Below are 12028 nucleotides of genomic sequence, written 5' to 3'. Positions count from 1 at the left end.
CCCTGATAAGAGTAGCCCTTATCTCACTACACTATTTTTCATCTAGCCCCTTGTTTTTCTCTTTCAAAGTCTTTATCACAAGTTTCCTTGTTGACTCATCTAGCTCCATCACTGGAGGGGAAGCACCAGAGAGCATGAACACTCTGAGTTCTATATCCCCTGTACCCGGTGCAGCACCTGACAGGATCGGCACTCAGTAAATTTATGAATGAACAAATGGTGGGAAACAACAAACAGAGGTATCTAGAGTACAAGCAGAAATAAGAATGATCAGCCTGCCCTGGCCGGTTGGCTCAGTGGTAGAGCGTCAGCCTGGCGTGCAGAAGTCCCGGGTTCGATTCCCGGCCAGGGCACACAGGAGAAGCACCCATCTGCTTCTCCACCCCCCCCTCCTTCCTCTCTGTCTCTCTCTTCCCCTCCCGCAGCCAAGGCTCCATTGGAGCAAAGATGGCCCGGGCGCTGGGGATGGCTCCTTGGTCTCTGCCCCGGAGGGGCAGAGCGTCGCCCCCTGGTGGGCGTGCCGGGTGGATCCCGGTTGGGCACATGCGGGAGTCTGTCTGTCTATTCCCATTTCCAGCTTCAGAAAAATACAAAAAAAAAAAAATACAAAAAAAAAAAAGAATGATCAGCCTGACTAGGTGGTGGCGCAGTGGATAGTGTTGGACTGGGACGTGGAAGACCCAGGTTATAAACTGAGGTTGCCAGCTTGAGCACAGATGCATCTGCTTTGAGCGAGGCTCACCAGCTTGAGCCCAAGGTCACTGGCTTGAGCGAGAGGTCACTCAATCTGCTGTAGCCCCCGGTCAAGGCATATAGGAGAAAGCAATCAATGAACAATTAAGGTGCTGCACCGATGAATTGATGCTTCTCATCTCTCTCCCTTCCTGTTTGTCTGTCCCTATCTGTCCCTCTCTCTGTCTTTCTATGTCTCTGTCACACACACACACACACACACACACACACACACACACACACAAAATGACCAGAAGAGCTTTGACAGGATAAGCAACTGGAGGAAGACTTGTATATCTAGGAGAAGCTGAAGAAAAGAGTAGGGGCCGTGCCACAAATAGGGACAGGGAGTAGAAGGAAGATAAGATTTCTTTCCATAGAGCTCAGCTGGAAAGTGAGGATTTGCCAAAATTCTGGAGATTTAACAGAAGAGACCATCTTCCAAAAAAGGAAGGATGTGGAGAAAGGGCTTTTCAAACCATCTTTGCTGACAGATTAAATTTTTTATTACAATTTCAATTTTTATTGTGGATTATTTGAGCATTAAATATATGCAGAATATTGACAGGGTCAAGACAAAGAAGAGGCAAGACAGGAATGAAGTTGGAGCACAACCTTTAAGGATGGGGAAAAGTTCAATAATCAAGATAACTATTTTAATGAAAATTTAAAAAAATAAAAATTATTATAAAGTATTCCTGCACTGAGATTCCCAGCTTCCAGAAAGCCTCCTCTTTATGTCCCAACCACCACCCAATAAATCAGGATGGCAGTCCTCAATGTCGGGCTCTGAGAAGGCAGCACAGAGTTTAGTATGCACACACAGCCTGTGTGCAGACCACAGGCAACTTGACCCTGATGCCCTTAAGTCTAATTTTGTTTGAACATTAGTTCACAATGGATTGTATATAGTATAATATATACCTTTGTAAAATATAATTGAAATGAATTATCAGAGAAATTGCCACACTCTTAAATGTCGTGGCAATGTCACTTGCTATAAAATGCCTCAACATGTACATTCCAGTTCCTTACCTAGCTGACAGCAGTCTATAGACCACACTTAGAGGAGCACTTGCCTGAAAGGACCCTGGCCAGGGTGACCTAAGAGAGAGGGTGGACCCCAGGAGACCGGGGATGAGGGGACTGATGCATGCCATTTTGAATTGTATTTGAAAGAATACAAGTTTGAAAGAGTGGAGATCTCAGTTTGGGGACAAATTCCACTCCCTAATTTGCTCTCCACACTGGTGAGGCACTTGCTGTCTGTCTGGGGCTCCTGTAGAGTAGGGAGTTTGGCTGATCTCTCTAAGTTCTGTGTCATTGTCTCCACAGTAACATGGGCTACAAACAGAAGGCATGGGCAGAGGCAGATTTAACAGCGGGCGCACCAGACATGCACCCTGGGCCCCGACTTCTGAAGGACCCTGCAAAACCCCAACTTTACACTTTTTCTAATGACACCCAGTTTGGTTTCATATGTGCAATTTTAACATTAATAGTACATAATATTTTTTATTTATTTAAAAATATGGTTAACATGTATTTTTATTTTCCTCGTCTCTTCTTTATTTTAAGGGGCCCAATATTTCTGCGCCTAGGGACTCAACTGACCTTAATCCACCTCTGGGCATGGGCATGAATGCATAGTCCCTTGGGCTGGAATAGAAAGATCTCTAAACATGTTTAACTTTATCTGTTATCTATAAATGTTCCATTCTCTAAAACCTCCTTCTGTGTACAGTAGACATAAGTGTGTTTAATAATATGACATTGTTCCAATTACTATACTAATCATATCACTATTACTATTCTATAACTGGGATATAGCATATTTAATTGAAAATTCAAATTTGTTACAGAATAATATAGTGCACAGAAAGGAAATGGTGTAAATTTAGTTGAGGTGTAGAATACCAGAATATGTTATTAATAATGTCCCCTCTCCACTTTTTTTTTTTAGGGGAGAGAAAAATTTTCACATATTTTATTATATTTACGCTGGTTTATATCACCAAAAGAAACTTTCGGAGTTCAGGCTTCCTGAGGAAAAGCCTCCTAGGTACGTGTCAGGGATTTTAGTTGTTAATTTTAATGAGTATATAGCAGTTGACAAAACTTGGAAATAAATGGAGCAGCTAGTTTCCTAACTGGACATTCACCATCTCTTTAGCTGAAATACCCAGAATGTGATGGCAGGGACTGCATCTCACTATTTGCATTTTCTAGAATGTTCAGAACAGCTTCAGCCATTTTATTCAGCATGTACACCATAATTCCACTGCAATACTAGGGAATGCCCTTGCAAAGAAGGAGCCCAATGACACTCTGGTTTGGAGTACCATCTGTCAAGTTAGTGATCGTTCTGTTTGGTCATATTCCATTTAGGTATATAGCTGATGAGACCGGAAGGGTGATGCATGACATAACCTCCAAGGAGTCTTACAGAAGACAGTTTGAAGCAATTCAGCATTGTTTCAGGATTATAGGCTTCACTGACAAAGTAAGTGGTTTGAAAGGAAAGAAGAAAGGAAATCCAAGTGTTAATAATTCTTGGATCAATGTGAGTACAGAGACATGAATGTTCTAACTTAGGATAAGTTACTTGCTTTTTAGATGCCACGCTGGTCATGTTATAAGGCAGGGGTGGTCAACCTTTTTATACCTACAGCCCACTTTTGTATCTCTGTTAGTAGTAAAATTTTCTAAACGCCCACCGGTTCCACAGTAATGGTGATTTATAAAGTAGGGAAGTCACTTTACTTTATAAAATTTATAAAGCAGAGTTACAGCAAGTTAAAGCATATAATAATAATTACTTACCAAGTACTTTATGTTGGATTTTCACTAAGTTTGGCAGAATAAATCTTTATAAAACAACTTACTATAGTTAAATCTATCTTTTTATTTATATCATACTTTGGTTGCTCTGCTACCACCCACCATGAAAGCTAGAACGCCCACTAGTGGGCGGTAGGGACCAGGTTGACTACCACTGTTATAAGGTATCACTACTCAAAGTGTGACCCAAGGACCAAAAACATTGTCATCACCTGAGAGCTTGTTAGAAAGTCAGACTGTCAGGTCCAGCCAAGAACAACTGAGCCAGACCCTGCATTTTGACAAGATGCACAAGTGAACGTTAAAGTAGAAGTATTGTTGTAAGTGCCATGTGCCTATGAATTGTCATTGTCATTAATTCACTACAGCTGCGATAAACACCAAAATAATATGTTCTTTTCTGAGTTGGGGCTGTTCCAACCATCACAGTGGATTGTGTAATAAAAGTACAGGAATATGTAGGTTATACTAAAGCCACAGAAATATATTTATGCAAGTAGTTCCTTGAGCACTAATACAAGTTAATTTAAACCTTTCAACTTGCAGTCACTTCCTTCTCCATGGTACACAGTTTCACATTATTAACTATAGCTCTAAGTACCGTACTCTTATCATACTAGATCCAGGTTGTCTCTATTAAATATGTGCTAGGGGTGACAGAAAATATTTATAACCCTGGGCTCTCAAAGATTATTCTGTGATCCATTTATGTCATAGTTTCTGGGCTTCATGCCATCAATTTTGCAACATATACAGATTCTTTTGCTTTGCCAACAAAGGAGGTGAGTGATTAGAAGGTAGGTGAGAGTGTTAAATTTTAAGGGATTAGATTACAAAACACTCAAGTTACCCTGGGACAGCCATTCTGGATAAAGGATTGCTCCTGTAATCCAATGAGTTTGGCCAGCCCTTCCTCCCCAGCATCGTTGACTTTAGTCATAATCCTTTCTTCTTTCTAGCCAGCTGTTAATTTTCTCTGTCAGCCTCCCACAGACTTTAAACTGACAGACAGTGGAAAATCCCAAAGGTCAGATAAAAACAGAAATATATTTATATTTCCCTTGGTTCCTTAAAGGAGAACAATTAAACAGGTTCCAGCTTTGTTAAAGAAACTTTATGGTTATGAATTTATGAAGCTGTTGTTACTAAAGATGCATGGTAGAGATGGCAGCAGAGCCATTTAAAGTCCTGGACCAAGCCAAAGTGTTTAGGCGCATATCTCCTAACCCTTTGAATAGTGAGTTTGTTTTCATGTTTGTTGATCCACGGGAGTGAGTTCTTTTTTCAAAAAATAAAATTAGTTCTAGTTACAGTTTTATTAACTTAAAATCATGTTTGTTTGATAATCAATTTATGGAAACAAGAAAAACATACATTTGCCTCTTTTTAATGTTGCCTTACACATTTTTAAAATAAATTGATTATAAGACCAGGAGCCGTCATCGTGACCATTCACATGCAGGTTCCCATTGGATTCAGGCAGGCGATAAAGAAATGGCGGAGTCAGAGGATGGGGGGCCATCCTATTTATTGGTGTCTCACCAAGACAGGCAAACCACAAAAGAAGACAAGGGAAAAGCAGAAAACCAGCTCTTCCCATGAAGGGCAAGGGATCAGGGGAGCCCCTGCAATTGTGATAGCAGGAACTGTGTGTCTGAGCTCCTGGTCTGTCCCACTTTATAGTGTAGAAAACCAAAATCCCTTAATCCAATATACAAACAAGGAAGTCTCCAATACAAAGTCACTTATCCAAGGCATAATTGGATTTCCCATGAGAGTGCACCACCCAGATCATACAATCAGTCAAGGGTGTGGGGAAAAGCCCAGTCCCAAAACCAAACCTCAGGCTACAACAGCCTGGCCTGCTTATAGCCTGTCCCCCACACCCATTATAAGTCACAAGCGAGCAAACATATATATCATGTTTACAAACCTATTTGACCAACATTGATCATACTCTGGATGGTCAGGAGGCACGAAGACATACATGAACGTTTGTACTCAATGGGTTAAAAGAATACAGAAGCAATGGAGAAGTGAGCCATAGGATTAATAATATTTTGCTTTTAATGAGTACAGTGATGGTTAAAGAACACTGTTGGGCAGATAAAATGTATTATGCTCACTTTGTTAAAGAGGCCGTTGCCCAGGTGATATTAATGTGTGTTGAGAATTGTTGTAGCCTGAGGCTTGGTTTTGGGATTAAGCCTGTCCCACCCTTTTTGGTGTGAGGTGGTACAATCCTATCATGCCTCATAGAAGTGATTTTGTATTAGAGACTTCCCCATTATGTATATTGGATTAAGGGTTTGGATTTCTACACTATAAAATGGGAACGGAGCGAGAGTTTGCTCTCTTGGTTCCTGAGGTTAGCATGAGAGAGCAGAGAGAATAGAGCCAGCAGCGGGAGGAGGCCACGTGGAGAAGGCCAGGAAAGGCAGCCAAGATGGCGGAGTGCTGAGTGAGATGCCAGTTTGTGTAGAGTTTGTATCTGGGATAAGGAAGGAGAGGGGGAACAGAGGAGAATAAGTCTGGTGAGCTAGAAACCTTTGATTCTAGGAAACTCGGATAAGTCAGTAGCTTTGTGAGCACTGAGTGTGACTGGGTTTTGGAGCCCAGTGTGTATTTTTACTTGCCCGCCGGGTGCAAAGCTAGAATTAAAGACTATGGCCCACCAGTTTTTGGCTCCGCTGTTTCTTTGCCGACTGTCCGAATCCAATGCGAACCTGCATAGGACTGGCTGCTCTGATGGTGGCTCTGGCCGTGCCTACTGGCTTTACAAACACTGTGAAGAGATTTATCCTAACTGTAAATGAAATTAAATAGTGGTGCTGTAAAGCCAGAAGCCAGGGCCAGAGCCACCATCAGAGCAGCCTTCCGGCCCATGCAGGTTCGCATTGGATTCGGACAGTCGGCAAAGAAACAGCGGAGCCAAAAACTGGTGGGCCATAGTCTTTAATTCTAGCTTTGCACCCGGCGGGCAAGTAAAATACACACTGGGCTCCAAAACCCAGTCACATTCAGTGCTCACAAAGCTACTGACTTATCCGAGTTTCCTAGAATCAAAGGTTTCTAGCTCACCAGACTTATTCACCTCTGTTCCCCATCTCCTTTCCTTATCCCAGATACAAACTCTACACAAACTGGCATCTCACTCAGCACTCCACCATCTTGGCTGCTTCTCCTGGCCTCCTCCACGTGGCCTTTCTCTGCTCTCCTCTGCTCTCACTTCTAATACTAGTCTCAGGAACCAAGAACGCAAACTCCCGCTCCGTTCCCATTTTATAGTGTAGAAATCCAAACCCTTAATCCAATATACATAATGGGGAAGTCTCTAATACAAAATCACTTCTATGAGGCATGATAGGATTGTACCACCTCACACCAAAAAGGGTGGGACAGGCTTAATCCCAAAACCAAGCCTCAGGCTACAACAATTCTCAACACACATTAATATCACCTGGGCAACGGCCTCTTTAACAAAGTGAGCATAATACATTTTATCTGCCCAACAGGTGCTGTTCTAATAATACAAATGTACTGCAAATAGTAATAAAACACCATTTTAAGTTGCTTAAAAACTAAGAAATTAAAAATGCTATGTTCCTTGAAGTAAGCCATTCTAACCCCCGTGCAAAAAAAGTACAGAAGAAATGAATTTTTGGGCAGATAAAATATATTATGCTCACTTTGTTAAAGATGGCGCTGCCCACGTGGAAGCCCATCTCCCAGGTGATATAAATGTGTGTTGGGGGCAGGCTGTGGGCAGGCAGGATCCTTGTAGCCTGGGGCTTGGTTTTAGGACTAAGCCTTTCCCACCCTTTTTGATGTGGAGTGGTGCAATGCCATCATGCCTCAAATAAGTGACTTTGTATTAGAGACTTCCCTATTTTGTATATTGGATTAAAGGTTTTGATTTCTGCACTATGAAGTGGAGCAGACCAGGAGCTTGCTTTCTCTCAGTTCCTGAGATTAGCATTAGAAGAGAGAGCATAGTGGAGAGCAGAGAAAGGCCATGTGGAGGAGGCCAGGAGAGGCAACCAAGATGGTGGAGTGCTGAAGGAGAAGCCTGTTTGTGCAGAGTTTGTGCAGGGAGAAGGAAGGAGATGGGGAACATAGGTGAATAAGTCTGGTGAGCTAGAAACCTTTGATTCTAGGAGAACTCGGATAAGTCAGTAGCTTTGTGAGCACTGAAAGAATGGGTTTTGGAGCCCAGTGTGTGTTTTTACTTGCCCGCCAGGTGCAAGCTAGGATTAAAGATGATGGCCCACCAGTTCTTGGCACCATTGTTTCTTTACCAACTGTCTGAATCCAATGCAAACCTGCATGGGCCGGGCGGCTGTGATGGTGGCCATGGATACTGGCTTTACATGAATGAATGATGGCACAAATAAATATGAAAAGAAAAAATATGTAAAAGGTTATAAACATTCTTAAGTTTTGCCTGGTCTGGACTGTTAAATAAAAAACCAGAATGCATATTATATGCATATGTGTGTGTGTGTGTTCATAAGGTGACCAACTTTTTTACAATGAAAGAGAGGACAAAAATAAATCGAAGAAAACAATATCGTAAATAAAAGAAACATTTTATTCATTGCAACAATAATACATTATAATATGATAAATGTACAATAAAAACATTTGTAATATTTTATATTATAATTATGCTTACATGCCTATTAATTTTTAATAATAATTGTAAGAAAAAAGTACTCATTTAGATACAAATGCGTCACCTTACACGCAATGGATCGACTCTGCATCGATCGAAAATGGACAGATTAGTCTTCCAAATTTACAGATTAGTCTTCCAATATCAAAAAGGAGGACATGTAGAAAGACGCTTTTTGAGGGAGGACAGAACTTACTAAAGAAGGACTGTCCTCCTTAAAGGAGGACGATTGGTTACCTTAGTGTTCACCATGTCCCATATTAATTCTTACTGGAAATAAACCACCTTATATGAGTTAGCAACCTTGAAAATGAAGAGACTGGCTCTTACCTAAATTCTTTGGTTATGTCTTTGTCTATATCTCTATTGATAACCGGTTTTGCTGAATTAACTTAGTTCACTTTATGTTTATAAATTCAAATTTATTTCACTAAATTCATAAAGATTCAGTTGAATTTACTCAGGCTGAAGATGCCAAATAGCTAGTATAACAGAACTTTTTTTTTTTTTTTTTTGTGGTATAAGCTAATAATTATTTTTCTTTTTTTTTTTTTTATAATTTTATTTTTTTAATGGGGTGACATCAATAAATCAGGATACATATATTCAAAGATAACAAGTCCAGGTTATCTTGTCGTTCAATTATGTTGCATACCCACCACCCAAAGTCAGATTGTCCTCCGTCACCCTCTATCTTGTTCTCTCTGTGCCCCTCCCCCTCCCCCTTTCCCTCTCCCATTCCCCCCTCCCCCCCCCGTAACCACCACACTCTTATCAATGTCTCTTAGTTTCACTATTATGTCCCACCTACGTATGGAATAATACAGTTCCTGTTTTTTTCTGATTTACTTATTTCGCTTCGTATCATGTTATCAAGATCCCACCATTTTGCTGTAAATGTTCCGATGTCATCATTTCTTATGGCTGAGTAGTATTCCATAGTGTATATGTGCCACATCTTCTTTATCCAGTCATCTATTGATGGGCTTTTTGGTTGTTTCCATGTCCTGGCCACTGTGAACAATGCTGCAATAAACATGGGGCTGCATGTGTCTTTACGTATCAATGTTTCTGAGTTTTTGGGATATATACCCAGTAGAGGGATTGCTGGGTCATAAGGTAGTTCTATTTTCAGTTTTTTGAGGAACCACCATACTTTCTTCCATAATGGTTGTACTACTTTACACTCCCACCAACAGTGTATGAGGGTTCCTTTTTCTCCACAGCCTCTCCAACATTTGCTATTACCTGACTTGCTAATAACAGCTAATCGAACAGGTGTGAGGTGGTATCTCATTGCCGTTTTGATTTGCATTTCTCAAATAGCTAAAGAAGATGAGCATCTTTTCATATATCTGTTGGCCATTTGTATTTCTTCCTGGGAGAAGTGTCTATTCATATCCTCTTCCCATTTTTTTTATTGGATTGTTTGTTTGTTTGTTGTTGAGTTTTATGAGTTCTTTGTATATTTTGGATATTAGGCCCTTATCTGAGCTGTTGTTTGAAAATATCATTTCCCATTTAGTTGGCTGTCTGTTTATTTTGTTATCAGTTTCTCTTGCAGAGCAAAAACTTCTTAGTCTGATGTAGTCCCATTCATTAATTTTTGCCTTCACTTCTCTTGCCATTGGAGTCAAATTCATAAAATGCTCTTTAAAACCCAGGTCCATGAGTTGAGTACCTATGTCTTCTTCTATGTACTTAATTGTTTCAGGTCTTATGTTTAGACCTTTGATCCATTTTGAGTTAATTTTTGTACAGGGGGAGAGACTGTAGTCCAGTTTCATTCTTTTGCATGTGGCTTTCCAGTTTTCCCAGCACCATTTATTGAAGAGGCTTTCTTTTCTCCATTGTGTGTTGTTGGCCCCTTTATCAAAAATTATTTGACTATATATATGTGGTTTTATTTCATAACAGAACTTTTTCTTAAGTTTTTCTGAGGGTCACTTCTAGACAGCTCAAATGAACCAGTCAACTTAATAAAAATGTCTTTTCTTATAATGTCACTGGCTTCCTGAAGGAATCCCTTTAGTTTTTCCCAAAGCCTCTAACCAAAATTATGAACAGCAAAATTTAGTGGGGACTCAGGAGCATGACTTTTAATTCTGGGACACCAGCCAAAAGTACTTGAAAGAACACTTGACCCTGAGTTTATTGTAAAGAAACTTCCCTTAAAGGAGTCTTCCAATGACAATAATGGTTCCTTGTGGGAGAGCTTGGAGGGTTCACCTAAAACCCTATTTGAAGATCAATGCTTTTCAACATCTTCTGGAGTCAATGTCTTGCTAGTATATGGCTTATCCTAACTATATTAGAGTTTTAGGTGTGGTTATGTTATAAGGTACCCAAAAAAAGCTGAAAATTGATATTGACATTCTGGGAGGAAAGGTCAGTCTTCCCTATCAGGCTTTCCTGTCCCGTCCCTCCTTGGGGAGGGGAGGGAAAAGAATGTAGAAGTTTCTGGCTTGCAAGAACAATTCAGTTTTAAATCTAAAATAAAGGTTAACCTAGAAACTTCTTCTCTTTCAAAAGGAGGCAGAATTTACATACCACCTTGCATTGATTGTAGTTCCTCCCTCTCCCTGGAATCTTGAGGGTATAATACCTCTAAGCTAGTGAGGGAAAATAAACCCTGAAAAATTTGTAAACATCTTTGTATTACCTTGAAAGTCTTAATGTTTCTGTGTATCCTCTAAACAAATGTTGCCAGCTTGTACCGTGAGGTCACGCTCTTCCCCGCCCATGTGTGATCAAGGGTATATAAGCAGCCCCTGAACTATTTTTGAAACTGCACAATTTGGGCTTGCAGATGCCCCGTGTCAGCCTTATATGCCCAGCATATTAATAAATTTCCTCCTCTAATAAAACTCTTCAAAATTCATCTGGACTGGGTATCTCTATGTGAACTCGATGAAATGAGGTACACTGCCTTTCAGAATCTGGGGTGTGGTACTTTATAACAGTTATATTTAATACTACATGAAAAACTTTTTTGGAAGATTCTCTACATGGTGGTCAAGATCGAACAGTTACTGCAGATTCCCTGATGAAGAAGTTAGGTAGAAGGCTTTGAGATTAGGGCAATTTTCCTCTATTTCTTCCAAATCAATTATGAGTTAGGAGAGCACTGCTGGGGAGAGAAGAGGGTTATATGTTACAATGTAAACTGGGGGTCTTGAGGATTTCCAGTGTCTTCATGACAAACAATAAGGCTCACCATTGACTTGCAAAACCACTTTATTGTTGTATGATTCACAGGCAAAAAAACATTTTTTAACCAACTATTGACTTTTAAGATACAAATGTGAGCCTATGAAATGGGAACTGAATAAGGGCATTGGAACAGAGCCTATAAGGGAGAAGGCCCTTCAGCTGGGCCCACTGAAGTGCTTAGGGCAGAATTGGTGAAAAACTAGAGACTTAGAAAAAAGAAGCAAGGTAAAACGAGACTGAGAGGGTAAATAGATTTTTACAGAGTTACCAGAGAAACAGCTACCAGAAGATGCTTGTGAACCAGGCAGGGACAGTTTCCTTAAACCAGCTCCAGCCTAACAGAGAAAACCAAAGTTCTTCTCAGTTTTCCATTTAGCCTCAGCTTTACTGAGACAAGGCTTACATCAGTGACAGGAGTGTCTTCTGAGAAAAAGAAGCAATGAACATATATTCTGCATGGGGCTTTGATGGAGAAATATCCCACTTTTCCTTATTAGTGGAGAAACGGAATTCATATTTATCAATGATGAATTGGGAAACCCAGCCAGAGGGTTTGTTAGACTTTTG

General features: G+C 40.4%; 1 protein-coding gene across 5 annotated transcripts in view; it reads left to right on the top strand.

The window, feature by feature from the left end:
- The window catches only part of MYO3B (myosin IIIB), a 577608-nt gene that overhangs the window by 258356 nt on the left and 307224 nt on the right, over positions 1 to 12028 (top strand). For all 5 annotated transcript variants that reach the window (XM_066280402.1, XM_066280405.1, XM_066280403.1 and 2 more), the window contains 2 exons: positions 2696 to 2794; positions 3121 to 3235. In XM_066280402.1, the coding sequence (XP_066136499.1) occupies positions 2696 to 2794; positions 3121 to 3235 (214 nt within the window). The remainder of the gene's footprint in view (positions 1 to 2695; positions 2795 to 3120; positions 3236 to 12028) is intronic.

This window comes from Saccopteryx bilineata, chromosome 5 (genome assembly GCF_036850765.1).
Source record: "Saccopteryx bilineata isolate mSacBil1 chromosome 5, mSacBil1_pri_phased_curated, whole genome shotgun sequence".
NCBI lineage: Eukaryota > Metazoa > Chordata > Mammalia > Chiroptera > Emballonuridae > Saccopteryx > Saccopteryx bilineata.
Note: the sequence above shows the minus strand (reverse complement) of the source record. Positions and strands in the feature narration are given on the sequence as shown.